The sequence below is a fragment of the Lingula anatina genome, chromosome 2 (genome assembly GCF_051362555.1).
Source record: "Lingula anatina isolate TDL-2025a chromosome 2, LinAna3.0, whole genome shotgun sequence".
NCBI classification, from domain to species: domain Eukaryota; kingdom Metazoa; phylum Brachiopoda; class Lingulata; order Lingulida; family Lingulidae; genus Lingula; species Lingula anatina.
In genome coordinates, this window is record NC_141768.1 from 19940521 (window position 1) to 19954301 (window position 13781).

Below are 13781 nucleotides of genomic sequence, written 5' to 3' on the forward strand. Positions count from 1 at the left end.
TCGATCCCCCTGTTTGCGCACGTTGCAAAAAGTCAATGGCGCAAACTGATAAAGTTATCATGCAATTCAGTCATTCTACCTGAGTTCCATTAAAAATTCAAAGGCAGGATCGATTTTGTTTTCCGGCAAATCTACCGGCGCAACCTGGGTATGACACCATCGACGAGTAGCCTAGACAGCTTTATTTCACTTTTAGAAAATGAGACTTGCAAAATAAGACATCATTCCCAGTAAATCAAAGTTTCTAAATGTGCGTCTTAAACTAAATTACATGTAGATCTCACTTCTTGTCTGACTGCATACCACTGGTGGCCGGCTGAAATCAATAAACACCTTTTCATCAACCCTTTCTATGGAGGACCCTGCAGAGGGCGCTCTTTTCTATCCGTACCGCTGGGACGCAAAATAATCGATATCAACAAGCCTCGGCATTTCGTGAGGCAGGTTAGTTGGAGTCGGGTCCAAATTACTTCTTGTATTCCCATCTTGCGTGACTTCAAGAAAGTCTTTTTCGGGAAGAAAATTAAGATAACGACCAAATGAGTGCCAAGTCGAAAAGAAGCCCCCGTGGCTCAAACAGTAACTTGACAGAAGCTGACGAAGCTGAAATGGATCGCATCGTCGGACGACCCGACAGTGCCCGCTCCCGTAAGAGCGCATGGGATGAAGATGGAGGCATGGACAACATGGGGTTTGACCGACCCTCCTCTGCGCGCAGCTACCGCGAGGAAGAAGAAGTCGGACGTATTGAAACCACCGATGATCTGTTCCCCACCGATACCAGCATGGATGAGAAGAAGAAAGCCGAAGAGGCCGCCCCACCCTCCGGTTGCTGTGGAAAGTTCTTGGGTGGAATACGATGTAAGTGGAATTATCTGTATCATTGCTTTGGTGTTACTTAAACTTGGAAATATGTATATATATTTAACACTGCTCTTAAGCAGAATATAAATTTTAAGAGTTTGAATAAATTTGTAGAGTGTTTAAGCACTTAAATGGCTATGAGGCGAGACCCCGTTTCTTAACTATTTACAGTGTAAACGTCAGTCATTCCGGAAACGTTCAGTTTTCTTGGTAAAATAACCTGGCATAATAAAACATTCATTTGTTGTGTGTATAAGGCAAGAAAAACAGCGAGACTGAAAGGATTTCAGTTCAACCCAGTTCACAATTTATATCGCTGTCTGTATCGTTTTGATATAAGTAAACGGACCATTTACGTGCATATTAATTCTTCCAAAGATTTGCCCGTTCAGATAACATTCATTTTGGTGGATCTCTAAATTTGTACAACTGTAAAGACACTAATTTTATTTGATGATGTATAAAAAAGAAAACATGGCATTTAGATTTTTTATCCGTTCAGTTCCCTGTTTTTGTAGCTTTTTGAATGTTATTTAGGATAAGTGAGAGCTTGAATGCTGCACAATGCAACCTCAAAACATTCTACTAGACAGCCATTACTAAACTTAAGGAAATAAAGCAACAGATTTTAAACGGGTTTATGAAGATGTAATGTTGTATATGTTATACTTTGTACATAAAGAAACAAAAGGCAATATTCATTGTGTGTTGTTGGATGATTCAGAATGATACATGTATTCAATAATATATGTATTGATCAGTGAGAGTTTTAAAGTTTTTAAACTTTAGAAATTAAAAAAATTATATGTTAATGAGGTTGACATAACCGACAATATGGATACTTTTTTAAACTAAGCATTTTTATCTAAGACTTTACAAATTAAATAAAATTGCATTTTTGTTATGGTTGAAGATAATTTTCTTAAAAAATTGCAATGCACATTTATGTACTAATAAAAATTCAAGGAGAAAAAAATAATCTCACCCATTTGCATATTTTTATAGAGCAGTTTTGTATATCAGTGAGCTTTCATTTATTGTTTCACTGATGTTGAAAATTAATTATGCCTAATCATGTGTTTGGTTGGCAACATTTGCCTTTCAGCTGCCCTCATTAAGTTTTGAATCTAATTATCTTATTCCATATTATTATTATTATTATTTCGTATTTTATTCATAATATTTTAAATGAGGTTTGTTTATTGGTATAAAATATTTGCAAATATTTTTTTCTTCAAAAACATTCACTTCATATGGGAACTACTGATTATCTTATGTTGTATGCATTATGTCAGTTTCACTTTAATTTCAATATTATTTACTTTAATTAAATGTTTGTCACAGTCACGTATTATATATTCATTTCTGCACATTTAGCACTGTGGAGAACCAGAGAGACTGTGGATGCATCAGGCAATAAAGATCTCTACATCAAAACCACCCTAAAAGAGCTGATTATTTATCTTCTCTTTTTGGTGGTGTTATGTGTTAGTAAGTACATGTGTGCACTGGCTTTCTTTAGATTTTAGGTTTGGTTTGGTTTGGTTCTGGTTGGTTTTGGAGTGCTCTGACATTGACTTGCTGAGCATCTATTTAGAAAATATAAAACACCCTTTTTCATCAGTTGGCACATGTAGATATGACCTCCCTAGCTGTTTCCTGTGGCACCCAGCACTCAGCGTGGTAAGTAAAGTGTGAATCATCTCAGTTTGCAGTGAGTTTGTCTTACTTTTCTAACTATAACTTCTTCCAGCAATGTGGGCTACTAGACAATTGCAGTTTGAAGAGTCTACAAAAAATCAGGAACTTTACATTAAAACCACCCTGAGAGAGCTGATAGTGTATATTCTCTTCTTGGTCATTCTGATGGTTTGTAAGTATTCAGATTATATATCCGTTTTAATATAATATATTTTTATGCCTCAAGATATATTATATTCACTTTAAATTGGTTGGGGAATAATTTTTAAAGGATATAGAAAAAATGCTGAATAAATGAAAAGATATTGATGAGATAAATAGTAATTAAGAAATGCAGTACATTTTATTGATCTCACCTTTGTATGAGACTTTGAAATGTTTGATTTTACCTGTTGAATTGATTTTTTTTTTTTGCTCTTCCCAACCCATAATCATGAATTGCTCCTTTGAAATGTTATCCATCAAGATTCATTCATACATTGATTTTTTGTCCGGTTCACAACATTTGATTGCCATTCGATAATGTAATAGAAAGAGAGTACTAAATAATGCATTGAGTATTTGAGTATGCAATGCATTTAGCACATACAACTGAACTTGTGATGAATTTGAGTGGTGTAGAAAATTAGGAATCATTTTTACAGAAGTGAGATCAGAAATTGACATTTTTTCTTTGAATACGTTATAAAACAACAAAAACATAATAAAGTTAATGTTTTACTTACTAAATTTTCCACCTTCTCTTGGACACTTTTTTGTGATTTGTAGAGATTTTTCATACTGTTTTTTCATAGACTCTTTCTTTGTGTGGTGTGTCCAACATTAATGCCAGTAGGTCACTAATTGATATGTAAATGCATTTGTATCCACTTGACTTGGCAGGAAGTGCAACTTTGCCCTTTAGATATTCACTTTTCAACCAAAAGATTCTAAGCTTCAGCACCTTGAAGACTGGACTTTTAAGATTTCCATTAAAAAAGTGAACACTTCTTGAAAATCCCATTACTACATGATCATTTTTCTCCAAACTAAAAATTGTTATTTCACATGTAATATTTTCTTGAATTTAGTACTGTATACATTGTACTGCACAAGCCTGGAAATAAAAGGGTTATTTGTTGGATATAGAGACCATAGACCTCATTACATAATCAGATTCTTATTATTGAAATGTTTGCTTTGGCATTACTATGTGGAACTGTTATGCAGTTACCCCATCCAGGCTTTTGGCAAAATAAACTCAAGCATACCAAGTTTGTGGAAACTGAAGGCCTACTTTATTAAATGAAAGAATGGTCCCAAAGCTGTTGGTGCTTGACCCAAGTTATAGAAAAGTGTACCAAATATATGCACTGATATCAGACTGATGAATTAAATAAAATATTATTGATTGTGCTCTGCTTTTTCCTTTTAAACTAGGATCTAAAATAAATACAATTTTTGGATATTAGATTAAATAAAAATTAGTGGAAGATTTATCTAGTTTTACCAATATTAATTACAAAGATGGTAATTTAACACAGTGTTAACTTAATATTTTTTTAATCTAAAATTCTATTTTCTGTTAGTAACCTTTGGCATGACCAGCTCCAACATGTACTACTACACCAAGGTAATGAGTGAGCTCTTCTTGGACAACAGCTTTAATTCTAATGGACAGACCTTTCGATCAATTAGCAACCTTGGAGACTACTGGCAGGTTAGAAATATTTTCCAATGTGTATTTTATCAAAATTAATACTTTTTTCTAGTAAATGTAATGCATTAAAAAAAAAATCTTGTATTGCTTTATTTTAAGCATATTGCAGTTAAATATCTGTGGCAAATTACTCAAAACTAGAATTTTTTTTGTTCTTTTTTTGAATGGTAAATTCATAAAGAACATGAATTTTGTTATTTCATTTCAATAAGAAAGTTGCAGCCAACAGAGGTAATTTTATGACACTGTCTCTTAAATTAAGTTCGCTCGTGGCCCTCTCATGGATGGACTGTACTGGGAAACATGGTACAACAACCGCAACGTGTCACAGGATGAACTCGGCTTTATTTTCTACGAAAACAAATTGCTTGGTGTCCCTCGTATCCGTCAGCTGAAGGTTAAGAATGGCTCCTGCAAAGTGGAATCAAACTTTGGACATGTTATCGATGATTGCTATGGACCATATGCTTCAGGAGATGAGGACAAGTCAACCTTTGGGAAGGCAAATGGAACTGCGTAGGTTCAAAATTATATTTTTGTGAAAGTTGATTATGAAAGTGTATTTAATTTATTTACTATTATCAAAGCTTTTTTAACATTTAATAAAAGATTTAGTACCAACTGATGTAGCACCACATGCAACTGATTTTAAACTAAAATTTTGAGAATATCTGCAAAGGGTAAGAAAATTAGATTTTACTTTTTGAAGTAAAGTAAAGTTTATAATATATCCCTTTCATGTATAGATATGTTGCTAACTGTTAGAGCCCTATTTTCAGTTGGTCCTACCAAACCTCTGAACAGCTTGATGGCTCAGGCCATTATGGCATCTTGACCCGCTATGAAGGTGGTGGCTATGTCCAGAAGCTGTCCACAACCAAAGCCAAATCCCTGGCCATCGTTGATGACCTGAAGCAAAACCTGTGGTTGACTCGTGGAACCAGGGCAGTTTTCACTGATTTCACTGTCTACAATGCCAACATCAATTTGTTCTGTGTCATCAGGTGATTGCCATTTTTTTCATTGGATATGAAAAGTTAAATGAAATTGAAAAGCATAGATAAATTCATTGAGTAATGAACTCCTTGAATAAATACATGATACAGTGGCAAATTATGTGACTTAGGGTATAGGCTATATCAAAATCTTAAAAATAATATATATAATCTATTAGAGTTATAATCATTATTATTAATTTTATTTTTAATTGATTTAACTAATTCACCCTTTTTGATGTTATTTCATGATATATTTTAACACATTTTCCAGACTTCTGGTTGAGTATCCTGCCACTGGTGGTGCCCTGTCCTCCTGGTCATTCCGTACCATCAAACTTATTCGCTACGTGTCAGTGGGAGACTACTTTGTCATGGCTTGCGAATGTATCTTCATTCTCTTCATCATTTACTACATCATTGAGGAGGTTTTGGAGGTGAAGTAAAATTTTGAATACTTTAAATGTTAAAACATGTAGGTATGATGACTTTTTATGCCCAAATGATATTTTACTAGTATCATAAAACAAACCTTGAAAGTTTGCATTTAACAAAAGTTTTTTAAATTACAGATCAAGAAACACAAAGTGGAGTACTTCAAACACTTCTGGAATGTAGTTGACATCCTGGTGCTGGTGATCTCCTCTGTGTGTATTGCCTTCAGTATCTACCGTACCATTGCTGTGGACACCATGCTGGAGAAGCTGCTGGAAAACCCTGAGGAATTCCCTGACTTTGAGTTCCTCAGTTTCTGGCAGATGCAGTTCAACAGTGCCGTGGCTGTTGCAGTGTTCTTTGCCTGGGTGAAGGTAAATATTGGAAAATGTGAATAGGGATGCTGTACTATTTTATACAGAAATTTTTAAATTAGAAAATGAGTGTGTTTTATAGCAGCGGGTCATATTCAGGGACACTTTTCTTTTTTATTTTGACTTATTTTGTTTTGAAAATTATGAAATTATGAATTGATTAAATTGAAAAAAAAATGTAATAATTAAATACTCAAAATAAGTTGAAATTATTAATATTGGATTTTTTTATGTAAATTGAGTATTGATCTAATCATGCCCAAAAATGTTGCAACTTCAATTTATGTTTTACAATTTTTATTTCAGGTTTTCAAGTACATCAGCTTCAACAAGACCATGACCCAACTGTCCTCCACCCTCTCACGGTGTGCTGGTGACTTGGCTGGATTCTTGGTCATGTTCTGCATCATGTTCTTTGCCTTTGCCCAGCTTGGTGTGCTCGTGTTTGGAGCAGTGATCAGAGACTTCAGCAACTTCTGGAACGCTGTGTAAGTTAGTTAAGAGACCATTAGATTAAAGATGTTTGTATGTCAATTACACTGTATATATGTATTTTTGGGAGATGAGTAGTCTTTTAATCAGATTTGTTTTGTAATTTGAAGACATTCTTGTAACATCATGCCTGTTTTCTTTAACATCTTTAAACAAAAGTCAAAGTAGTAACAAAACTAATTGTGTTGATATGCATGTTTGAATTTAAGAATATAAAATTGAATATATGAAGACAATTTGAAAGCAATGAAGTGATTTGGCAATGAAAAACATTTATATTAACAAACGACATATGCTGTTTCAGGTTCACTCTGTTCCGTATCATTCTTGGAGACTTTGACTTCAATTCCCTGCAGGACTTCGACAAATTCCTTGGCCCCCTCTACTTCTTCTGCTATGTGTTCTTCGTGTTTCTCATCCTGTTGAACATGTTCCTGGCCATCATCAATGACACTTACGCTGATGTCAAGTCTGACATAGCTTTGCAGAAGAATGACTTTGAGATGACTGACTACTTCAAGAAGGTAAGGTAGAAGAAAAACTTTAAAAATATGTTAAATGAACTTTAAGAAATATTTGGTTTAATGCTGGCTTGAAAGTAGTAAAGGCTCCTAAGATTGGAATAACCAGAGCAGTTATTCAAGTAGTAAACTTTTGTTTTTTGATAAACTATGTATAACATAAACTTTATAAAATTATTAACTTGTGCATTTTAAAGATGATACCATAAATGCGATTATTGTATATAATTTATTTTAAATTTACAGGGCTACCAGAAGATGATGGACAAGTTGAATTTCAAGCGTGACAAGATTGTGGACATTCAGAAGGCTCTGGCTAGTGCCGACATGGATAATGACATGGTGGTTGACTTTGATGAGTGGCGTACTGAGTTGAAGAAGTGGGTATTGTTTCATTATGTCTTTTTTCATTTACTCTTTATCGAGTTTTAGAAGCCATTTGACATCATCTGTTAGTATTTTAACAGTTCAATTGAATGTTGTTGATTATATATGCACAAAAATAGAAATAGATCTTGGGATTAAAGGAACCAATTTCTGCTGTTAATATTTCAAAAATAATCTTTTTCAAAAATCTTATTTCTAGGCGTGGTTATGCTGACACTGAAATTGAAGCACTGTTCGCGAAGTATGATGTAGATGGTGACCGTACTTTGGATGAGTCCGAGCAAAAACAGATGGCAGTTGAACTTGAAGGCCAGAAAGTAAGCATATAATTGTAAAAGAAAAAATTAACAAGATAAAAAACCTTAATTCATCATATCTTTAAATTGGCAAATAATTTAACTGGCTTGTCTAATTTTGTTTGATTGTTGTTTAATTGATGGTTGATTATTGTTGTTTGATTGATGAAAATTTTATCAATAACCATGCTTTTTAGTCCTCTTATTCAGTAACACAGGGAAATTATTTTTCTCTTGAAAATTTATTCTAGGCCAAACTTGATGAAGAAGAAAATGAAATCGAAAAAGACAAAGAAATGGCACAGGCAGGTCGAAAAATGGGCGTGACAGTTGAAGAATTCAGTGTCCTACAGCGCAGAGTAGACAGAATGGAGCACTCCATTGGCAGCATTGTTTCAAAAATAGATGCAGTCTTAGTCAAGTTAGAAGCCATGGAAAAGGCCAAATTAAAACGAAGAGAAACAATGGCAAAAATATTGGACAGTATCACAGAGGTGTGTGTTAATGATATTTCTGAAAGATTTCAGTGAAATGAGATCATTATGAAACAGGAGGAGAAATAATGGCATAAAATACTGTATTCCACGGATTTTAAAAATTCACTTTTTTCATAAAAAAAACAGAAAGAAATAATAAACAAATGTGCATTTTAAGGTCATTTCCTTCCCATTATTAGTGCCTGGCCTTGAGTATTTATATTCTTTATACAACCAATTAACCACCATTTTGAAAAAGAAAATTAAAACTACAGATAAAGAAACACATTTTCTAATCATCTTTAAAGGCTGACGGTCTTGATGATGAAGAAAAGCGAGACCAAATGGAAAGACTAGTGAGGGACGAATTAGACAAATGGGACCAAGATATAGAGACCAACAGCACAGGTGCCTCCTCGGGCTCGGACAGATCTCGGACAGCTAGCTCAAGACCACCTTCATCAGGATATGTTGGGGTAAGCATTGTTAAATAAATATTTTGAAAACAAGACTTAAAATTAAAGTAATGGATAAAATACATAGGGTATTTTTGTAATTATTGCAGTTCAAGTATTATCTTCTTGTAATGCCAGAAATATGAAAATTTAGTTAACTTTTGTTATTTATAATGGTCACGTGATCTGATGTGAGAGGTAACATTTTTCAAATGGTTTAAAATGATGACATTGTAATGTTTTTATACTTTGTTTGCTAACAGTCGGACTTCTAAACATGAAAAGGTATGCTGATCTGAACGTTATACCTATTTGAATATTTGTTGTTGTCTATAGTTTTCTTTGGTTTATTTTTTCTTCAGTTAACTTTTTTAAAATTCGTTGTGATTGATTAATTTGTTTTTAAAATGCAAAATAGCAATTTTTGCTTGTGATTTTAAGCTATTCGTTATATTTTAAATCGACTTTAAAGTATCATTTAAAAACACCCGCCTTGCGCCAAGGAGTCTGTTTTGGTTGAACGCCGTTTAATCTTGTAAACTTTTCGCGTGTTTCTGTTTGGGCTACGATTGGTGTTCGTTCAGTTCTCCCTTTTTTCAGTCAGTTAACACTGCCAGAAAAGAGACTGCGCTTTCCCTTGATTCATTGTGTAGTGCTCATTCTTTCATGTTGAAATTTATACTCTGACGTAAATGCTTGAATGACTAGTTCGATTAATCAATCTCAATTGTGTCACGCCCAGTGGAACATAATTGAAGTGTAAACTGTTTTGGACAGGTATAAACAGTGCTTTCAGTTGGTATTGATTAAACCGCCCCTAGGGAAATCATTAAATAAAAAAGTCGAGACACATTTGCAGACAAGGTAGCGATTTTAAATTCGATCGGCAAAATCAACGAAATGAATTATTTTCACTGTGTAAATCTTAGATGACATTTATAAAATCGCTATGAAAATATCCTCTGTTAGCTTTACAAAATAAAATCTGTACAGACTTAAAAACAACCCTGTTTTGACGTTTCACCTTGAGATGAGAAAGGTGGCAAAAGTTGAATAATAAGTTTAGCTGAACGATACGTTATGTCGCCAGCCACAACAATTCGAATTTTATCAAGCTCAATTGGTAAATAAACGAACCATTCACCCATGAGAGCTTGTTCGTTTGTCTGAGCAGTCTTATTTATTTCTTTGATATTCTGACTTTTCTTTTCAGGATCGGGTTTACCAAAACAGAAAAGATTCAAGTCCAGTGTGAAATCGGCATATACGGCAGATGCCTACCGGTACCAACCAGTTATTATTGAGATTCTGTTTTCGTTCAATTTCAATTAAATAATCCGTCCGGGGAAACTTCAAGTGTCAAGAACTACCTTTTGCCACGCACTGTCTGAGAGCGTGACCTTCACGACCACCCTTCGTGATGCGAAAGAAAAATACGTAAATGGCAAAATATAGCGTTATTTATCAAAACTTTTCCTTGACATGGACTGTTGACATCTTGAACGTCTTTTCATCAGAGTAGCCAGAATGAAATGCAACAATGTGCAATGGTCAATGTCACTTCAAAACAGCATCTACTTAAAAAGAAAAGAAGTCTGCATTGCGCGTGACTGGGAGTGAAGCAGGGTTAATTATTTATTGAGAAATGAGCGTTTTTCAGCCGGTCTGAAATGCGTTTAATTTGCTGGAGAAACGTAACTGTCTGGTCGTGCATTATTTATAAACAATTACTGTATCCATATTTATTTGTCTCATCGAAAAAACATGAAATACTCTGCCGATGTGCAAGTCTTATGTTGGATTTGTATCTATACTAGTGATATATCTATTTTTGAGTCGTTAATAGGCTTCTCGTATATATTTACAAATGTCTTCAAAGACATGCTTATCAATGTGAGATAATGTGATATTACTTGTAGGGCAATTATTTAATGAGTGGTGTCTAAAAATATTATTTTGTTCTACACTGCATTTACTTGTCAGGTTTTAACGTAAGAAAGTGAATGGTAAAGATTAGCAGCGCTTCATAGCGAGTTACTGCAACAGGTTCCTAACTGGTATGTCTATATATTGAGGTCGAGTTGTAAATTTCGCAAAATAAATGACACTATTCTTCTGTTCTAATTCTTACTGTTTCGGTCCTTCGGGTACTTTGTATATGATGCACTTTGCTTTTCCTGTTTTCTGCAGCAATAAAAGCAATTAAAATTATTTGAAAGAGTTTTTTATTTGTTTGTTTGTTTGTGATGATTTAGTCGAACTCCCTTAGATATTTAACTCTGAAATTTATTGATTTATTTAAGATTTTGGCAGATACCTACCATGTGTTTAGGCAAAATGGTAGGCCTACCACTTTTTAATATCGGATTTACGACGGTTAAGTCTCCAAAGGAGAAATGTGCGAGCGTCTAAACTTTATCTTGGTCATTAATACGCTCGACAGTGTCGAATTGGCTTTTGGTAACATTTTCACATTTTCTAAGATTTGAAAATATATAAATTGCTTTTTACGATGTGAGAAAAGAAAAACTAAAATGATAATATAATAACTATCTAATAAATTTTATGAAGTAAAAAAATAAATTATGATTTTAAACAAAAACCTCTTCAATCAATCTAATTGTTGGACAAATCGACCAATAGGCAAATTAGTAAATGTAATTGATTTGCACGTTCTCATACTTTTGCCTTGATTTTCGTTAATTGCTAGACTCCATTTGATATTACAAAAATCTCAGTAAAATCTTGAATTATCCAGTCAATTCACAAGAGATATAATAAGGTAAACCTTTTGGCCATTAGTTCAGAGATGAATAAACCGGCATAAATTTTTCCTTTACGAATGTCAATCGATATTTCAGTTATCATTTATTAGAAAAATAGCTATAAGATGATAAAATTAGAAAACGTTACAAAGAAAAGTTGGGAAGCACAATAAATAAAACTGAAAATGTAAAGTGGACGTTGTTATACGTCAGCAAAAACGCGACCAGGCGATTAAAACTTCTCCAATAAAACATTTTTTAATCTTTGTTTAAAGTCCTTGAAACAAACTCCATTTTTGTCTTGAATTTAGATAACGACACAAGGCATCCACTTAAGGTCAGCATAGCAAAATCAGACAGATGCAGTTGATTTAATACTTTGAAATATCCACTTTTGTTCAACACCACAAAGTCAAACATCGAGAGGTTATCTCGGGCGAACCAACATTTATGCTTTCTTTTCATTTCTTTTTATCCCAACTGTTTAGAATCGCCGTTCTTGCTGGCGAATAACCGTGATATGTATGTAGTTTGAGTTATACTGTTATGAGTAAATCTATAAAGAAAAATACGATGAATGAAGATGATAATAATTAAGAAGTCTTGATACTCATGCTAGACAGATAAATAGGCCTATCGAAGAGAACATATCCTTGTTTCCGTATGGTAATTAGAAATTTTATGGATTTAATTTCTTCTTTTTCATGTTACAGGTGAAACACAACACTTATCGAATAGTTGCATTTAAAAAGGATGATAAATGAATGATTGATTTGAGATATTGATCTACTGAATTATTATTCGTGAGGACCTTTACAGATGAAAAAGAACCCAGTCTTCATTGATTATTAATAAAACAACTATAAAAACGGATTCCAATTCTCGTACGTGGGGTACAGACATTGATTTGCAATGCAACCTGAACATTTTAAGTTATAAATCCATAACAGGGACGGATCCAAGATAATTTGAAAGGGGGTTCACGCGTGCGAAGCCGACCCCCCCCCAACCCCACCCCACTTGGCGTGGGGTTCGGCCCGCTGAAGGGCCCCGGAAATTTTTGGTATTTTAGAGGGCGAACGGTGCCATTTGGTTCGGTTTAGAGCGATGATTCAGCTAGTCAAAATTCTAATTACAAGAGCTGACCAGAAATCAAAGGGGGGCTCCCACGTAAATTTGAAATTTGTCACCACCCACGTTTTACCCCCACGTTATGTGTAACGTTGCACCAACGTTACTTTGAACGTGGATCCCATGTTAACTTGTAAGAAGTTTGAACGTGGCAGCAAAGAAATATTGAAAGTAGATTCTACGTAAATTTGTAAGAGTTATGAACGTGGAATACACGTTGAAGCTCCACTTTACCTATAATGTGGCAGCATCATTAATTTGAACGTGGATCCCACATAAATTTGTAACCGGTTTGAACGTGGAATACATGTTGCAGCTCCACTTTACCTATAACGTGGCAGCAACGTTACTTCGAACGTGGCGCTCACATAAATTTGTAACCGTTTTTCACGTGGAATACACGTTTCACCCCCACGTTACCTATAACGTGGCAGCAACGTTACTTTGAACGTGGTGCCCACGTAAATTTGTAAGAGTTATGAACGTGGAATACACGTTGCAGCTCCACGTTATCTATAACGTGGCAGCAACGTTACTTGGAACGTGGCGCTCACGTAAATTTGTAACCGTTTTTCACATGGAATACACGTTTCACCCCCACGTTACCTATAACGTGGCAGCAACGTTACTTTGAACGTGGTGCCCACGTAAATTTGTAAGAGGTTTGAACGTGGAATACATGTTGCAGCTCCACTTTACCTATAATGTGGCAGCAACGTTAATTTGAACTTGGTGCCCACGTTAATTTGTTAGAGGTATGAACGTGGAATAGGCCTACACGTTTCAGTTTCACGTTACCTATAACGTAAGAGGTTTGAACGTGGTATACACGTTACGTGTACGTGGCAGTGACGTTACTTTGAACGTGGTGCCCACGTAGATTTAATTGTAACCGTTTTTTTCGTGGAATACATGTTTCAGCTCCACGTTACCTATAACGTAGCAGCAACGTTACTTTCAACGTGGTTCCCACCAGGGGCGGATACAGGATTATTTGAAGGGGGGGGGGGGGGTCCGCAGATGCGAAGCCGACCCCCCCCCCCCCCCCTCCTACTTCTCGTGGGGCTCGGCCCGCTGAAGGGCCCCGACAATTTTTGGTATTTTAGAGGGCGAACGGTGCCATTGATTCAGCTAGTCAAAATTCTAATTACAATAGGGGACCCCCCTGACCCCCTCCCTCTAAATCTGCC

The 13781-nt window shown here is 35.0% G+C and overlaps 1 protein-coding gene across 3 annotated transcripts; it reads left to right on the plus strand.

The window, feature by feature from the left end:
- The first annotated feature begins 397 nt into the window (after positions 1-397).
- LOC106180089 (polycystin-2) lies at positions 398-10906 on the plus strand. Of its 3 annotated transcripts, XM_013563978.3 has the most exons (15): positions 398-861; positions 2618-2737; positions 4134-4264; positions 4527-4780; positions 5044-5268; positions 5534-5696; positions 5832-6068; positions 6375-6556; positions 6865-7084; positions 7328-7461; positions 7668-7785; positions 8016-8258; positions 8549-8716; positions 8959-8980; positions 9909-10906. In XM_013563978.3, the coding sequence occupies exons 1-14, from the start codon at positions 540-542 to the stop codon at positions 8968-8970; spliced, it is 2529 nt and encodes an 842-aa protein (XP_013419432.1). In that variant the 5' UTR covers positions 398-539; the 3' UTR covers positions 8971-8980; positions 9909-10906. The 3 variants fall into 3 exon arrangements, with proteins under 3 accessions (XP_013419432.1, XP_013419431.1, XP_013419430.1); XM_013563977.3 differs by lacking the exons at positions 2618-2737; positions 8959-8980 and adding an exon at positions 2242-2355; XM_013563976.3 differs by lacking the exon at positions 8959-8980.
- Positions 10907-13781: the final 2875 nt, after the last annotated feature.

Excerpts from the sequence above, each read along its gene's own strand:
- LOC106180089 (XM_013563976.3), top strand. The coding sequence starts at position 540 with ATGAGTGCCAAGTCGAAAAGAAGCCCCCGTGGCTCAAACAGTAACTTG. Across the intron at positions 4,265-4,526 it reads ACCTTGGAGACTACTGGCAG|TTCGCTCGTGGCCCTCTCAT; the intron begins GTTAGAAATATT and ends TCTTAAATTAAG. Across the intron at positions 6,557-6,864 it reads AGCAACTTCTGGAACGCTGT|GTTCACTCTGTTCCGTATCA; the intron begins GTAAGTTAGTTA and ends ATGCTGTTTCAG.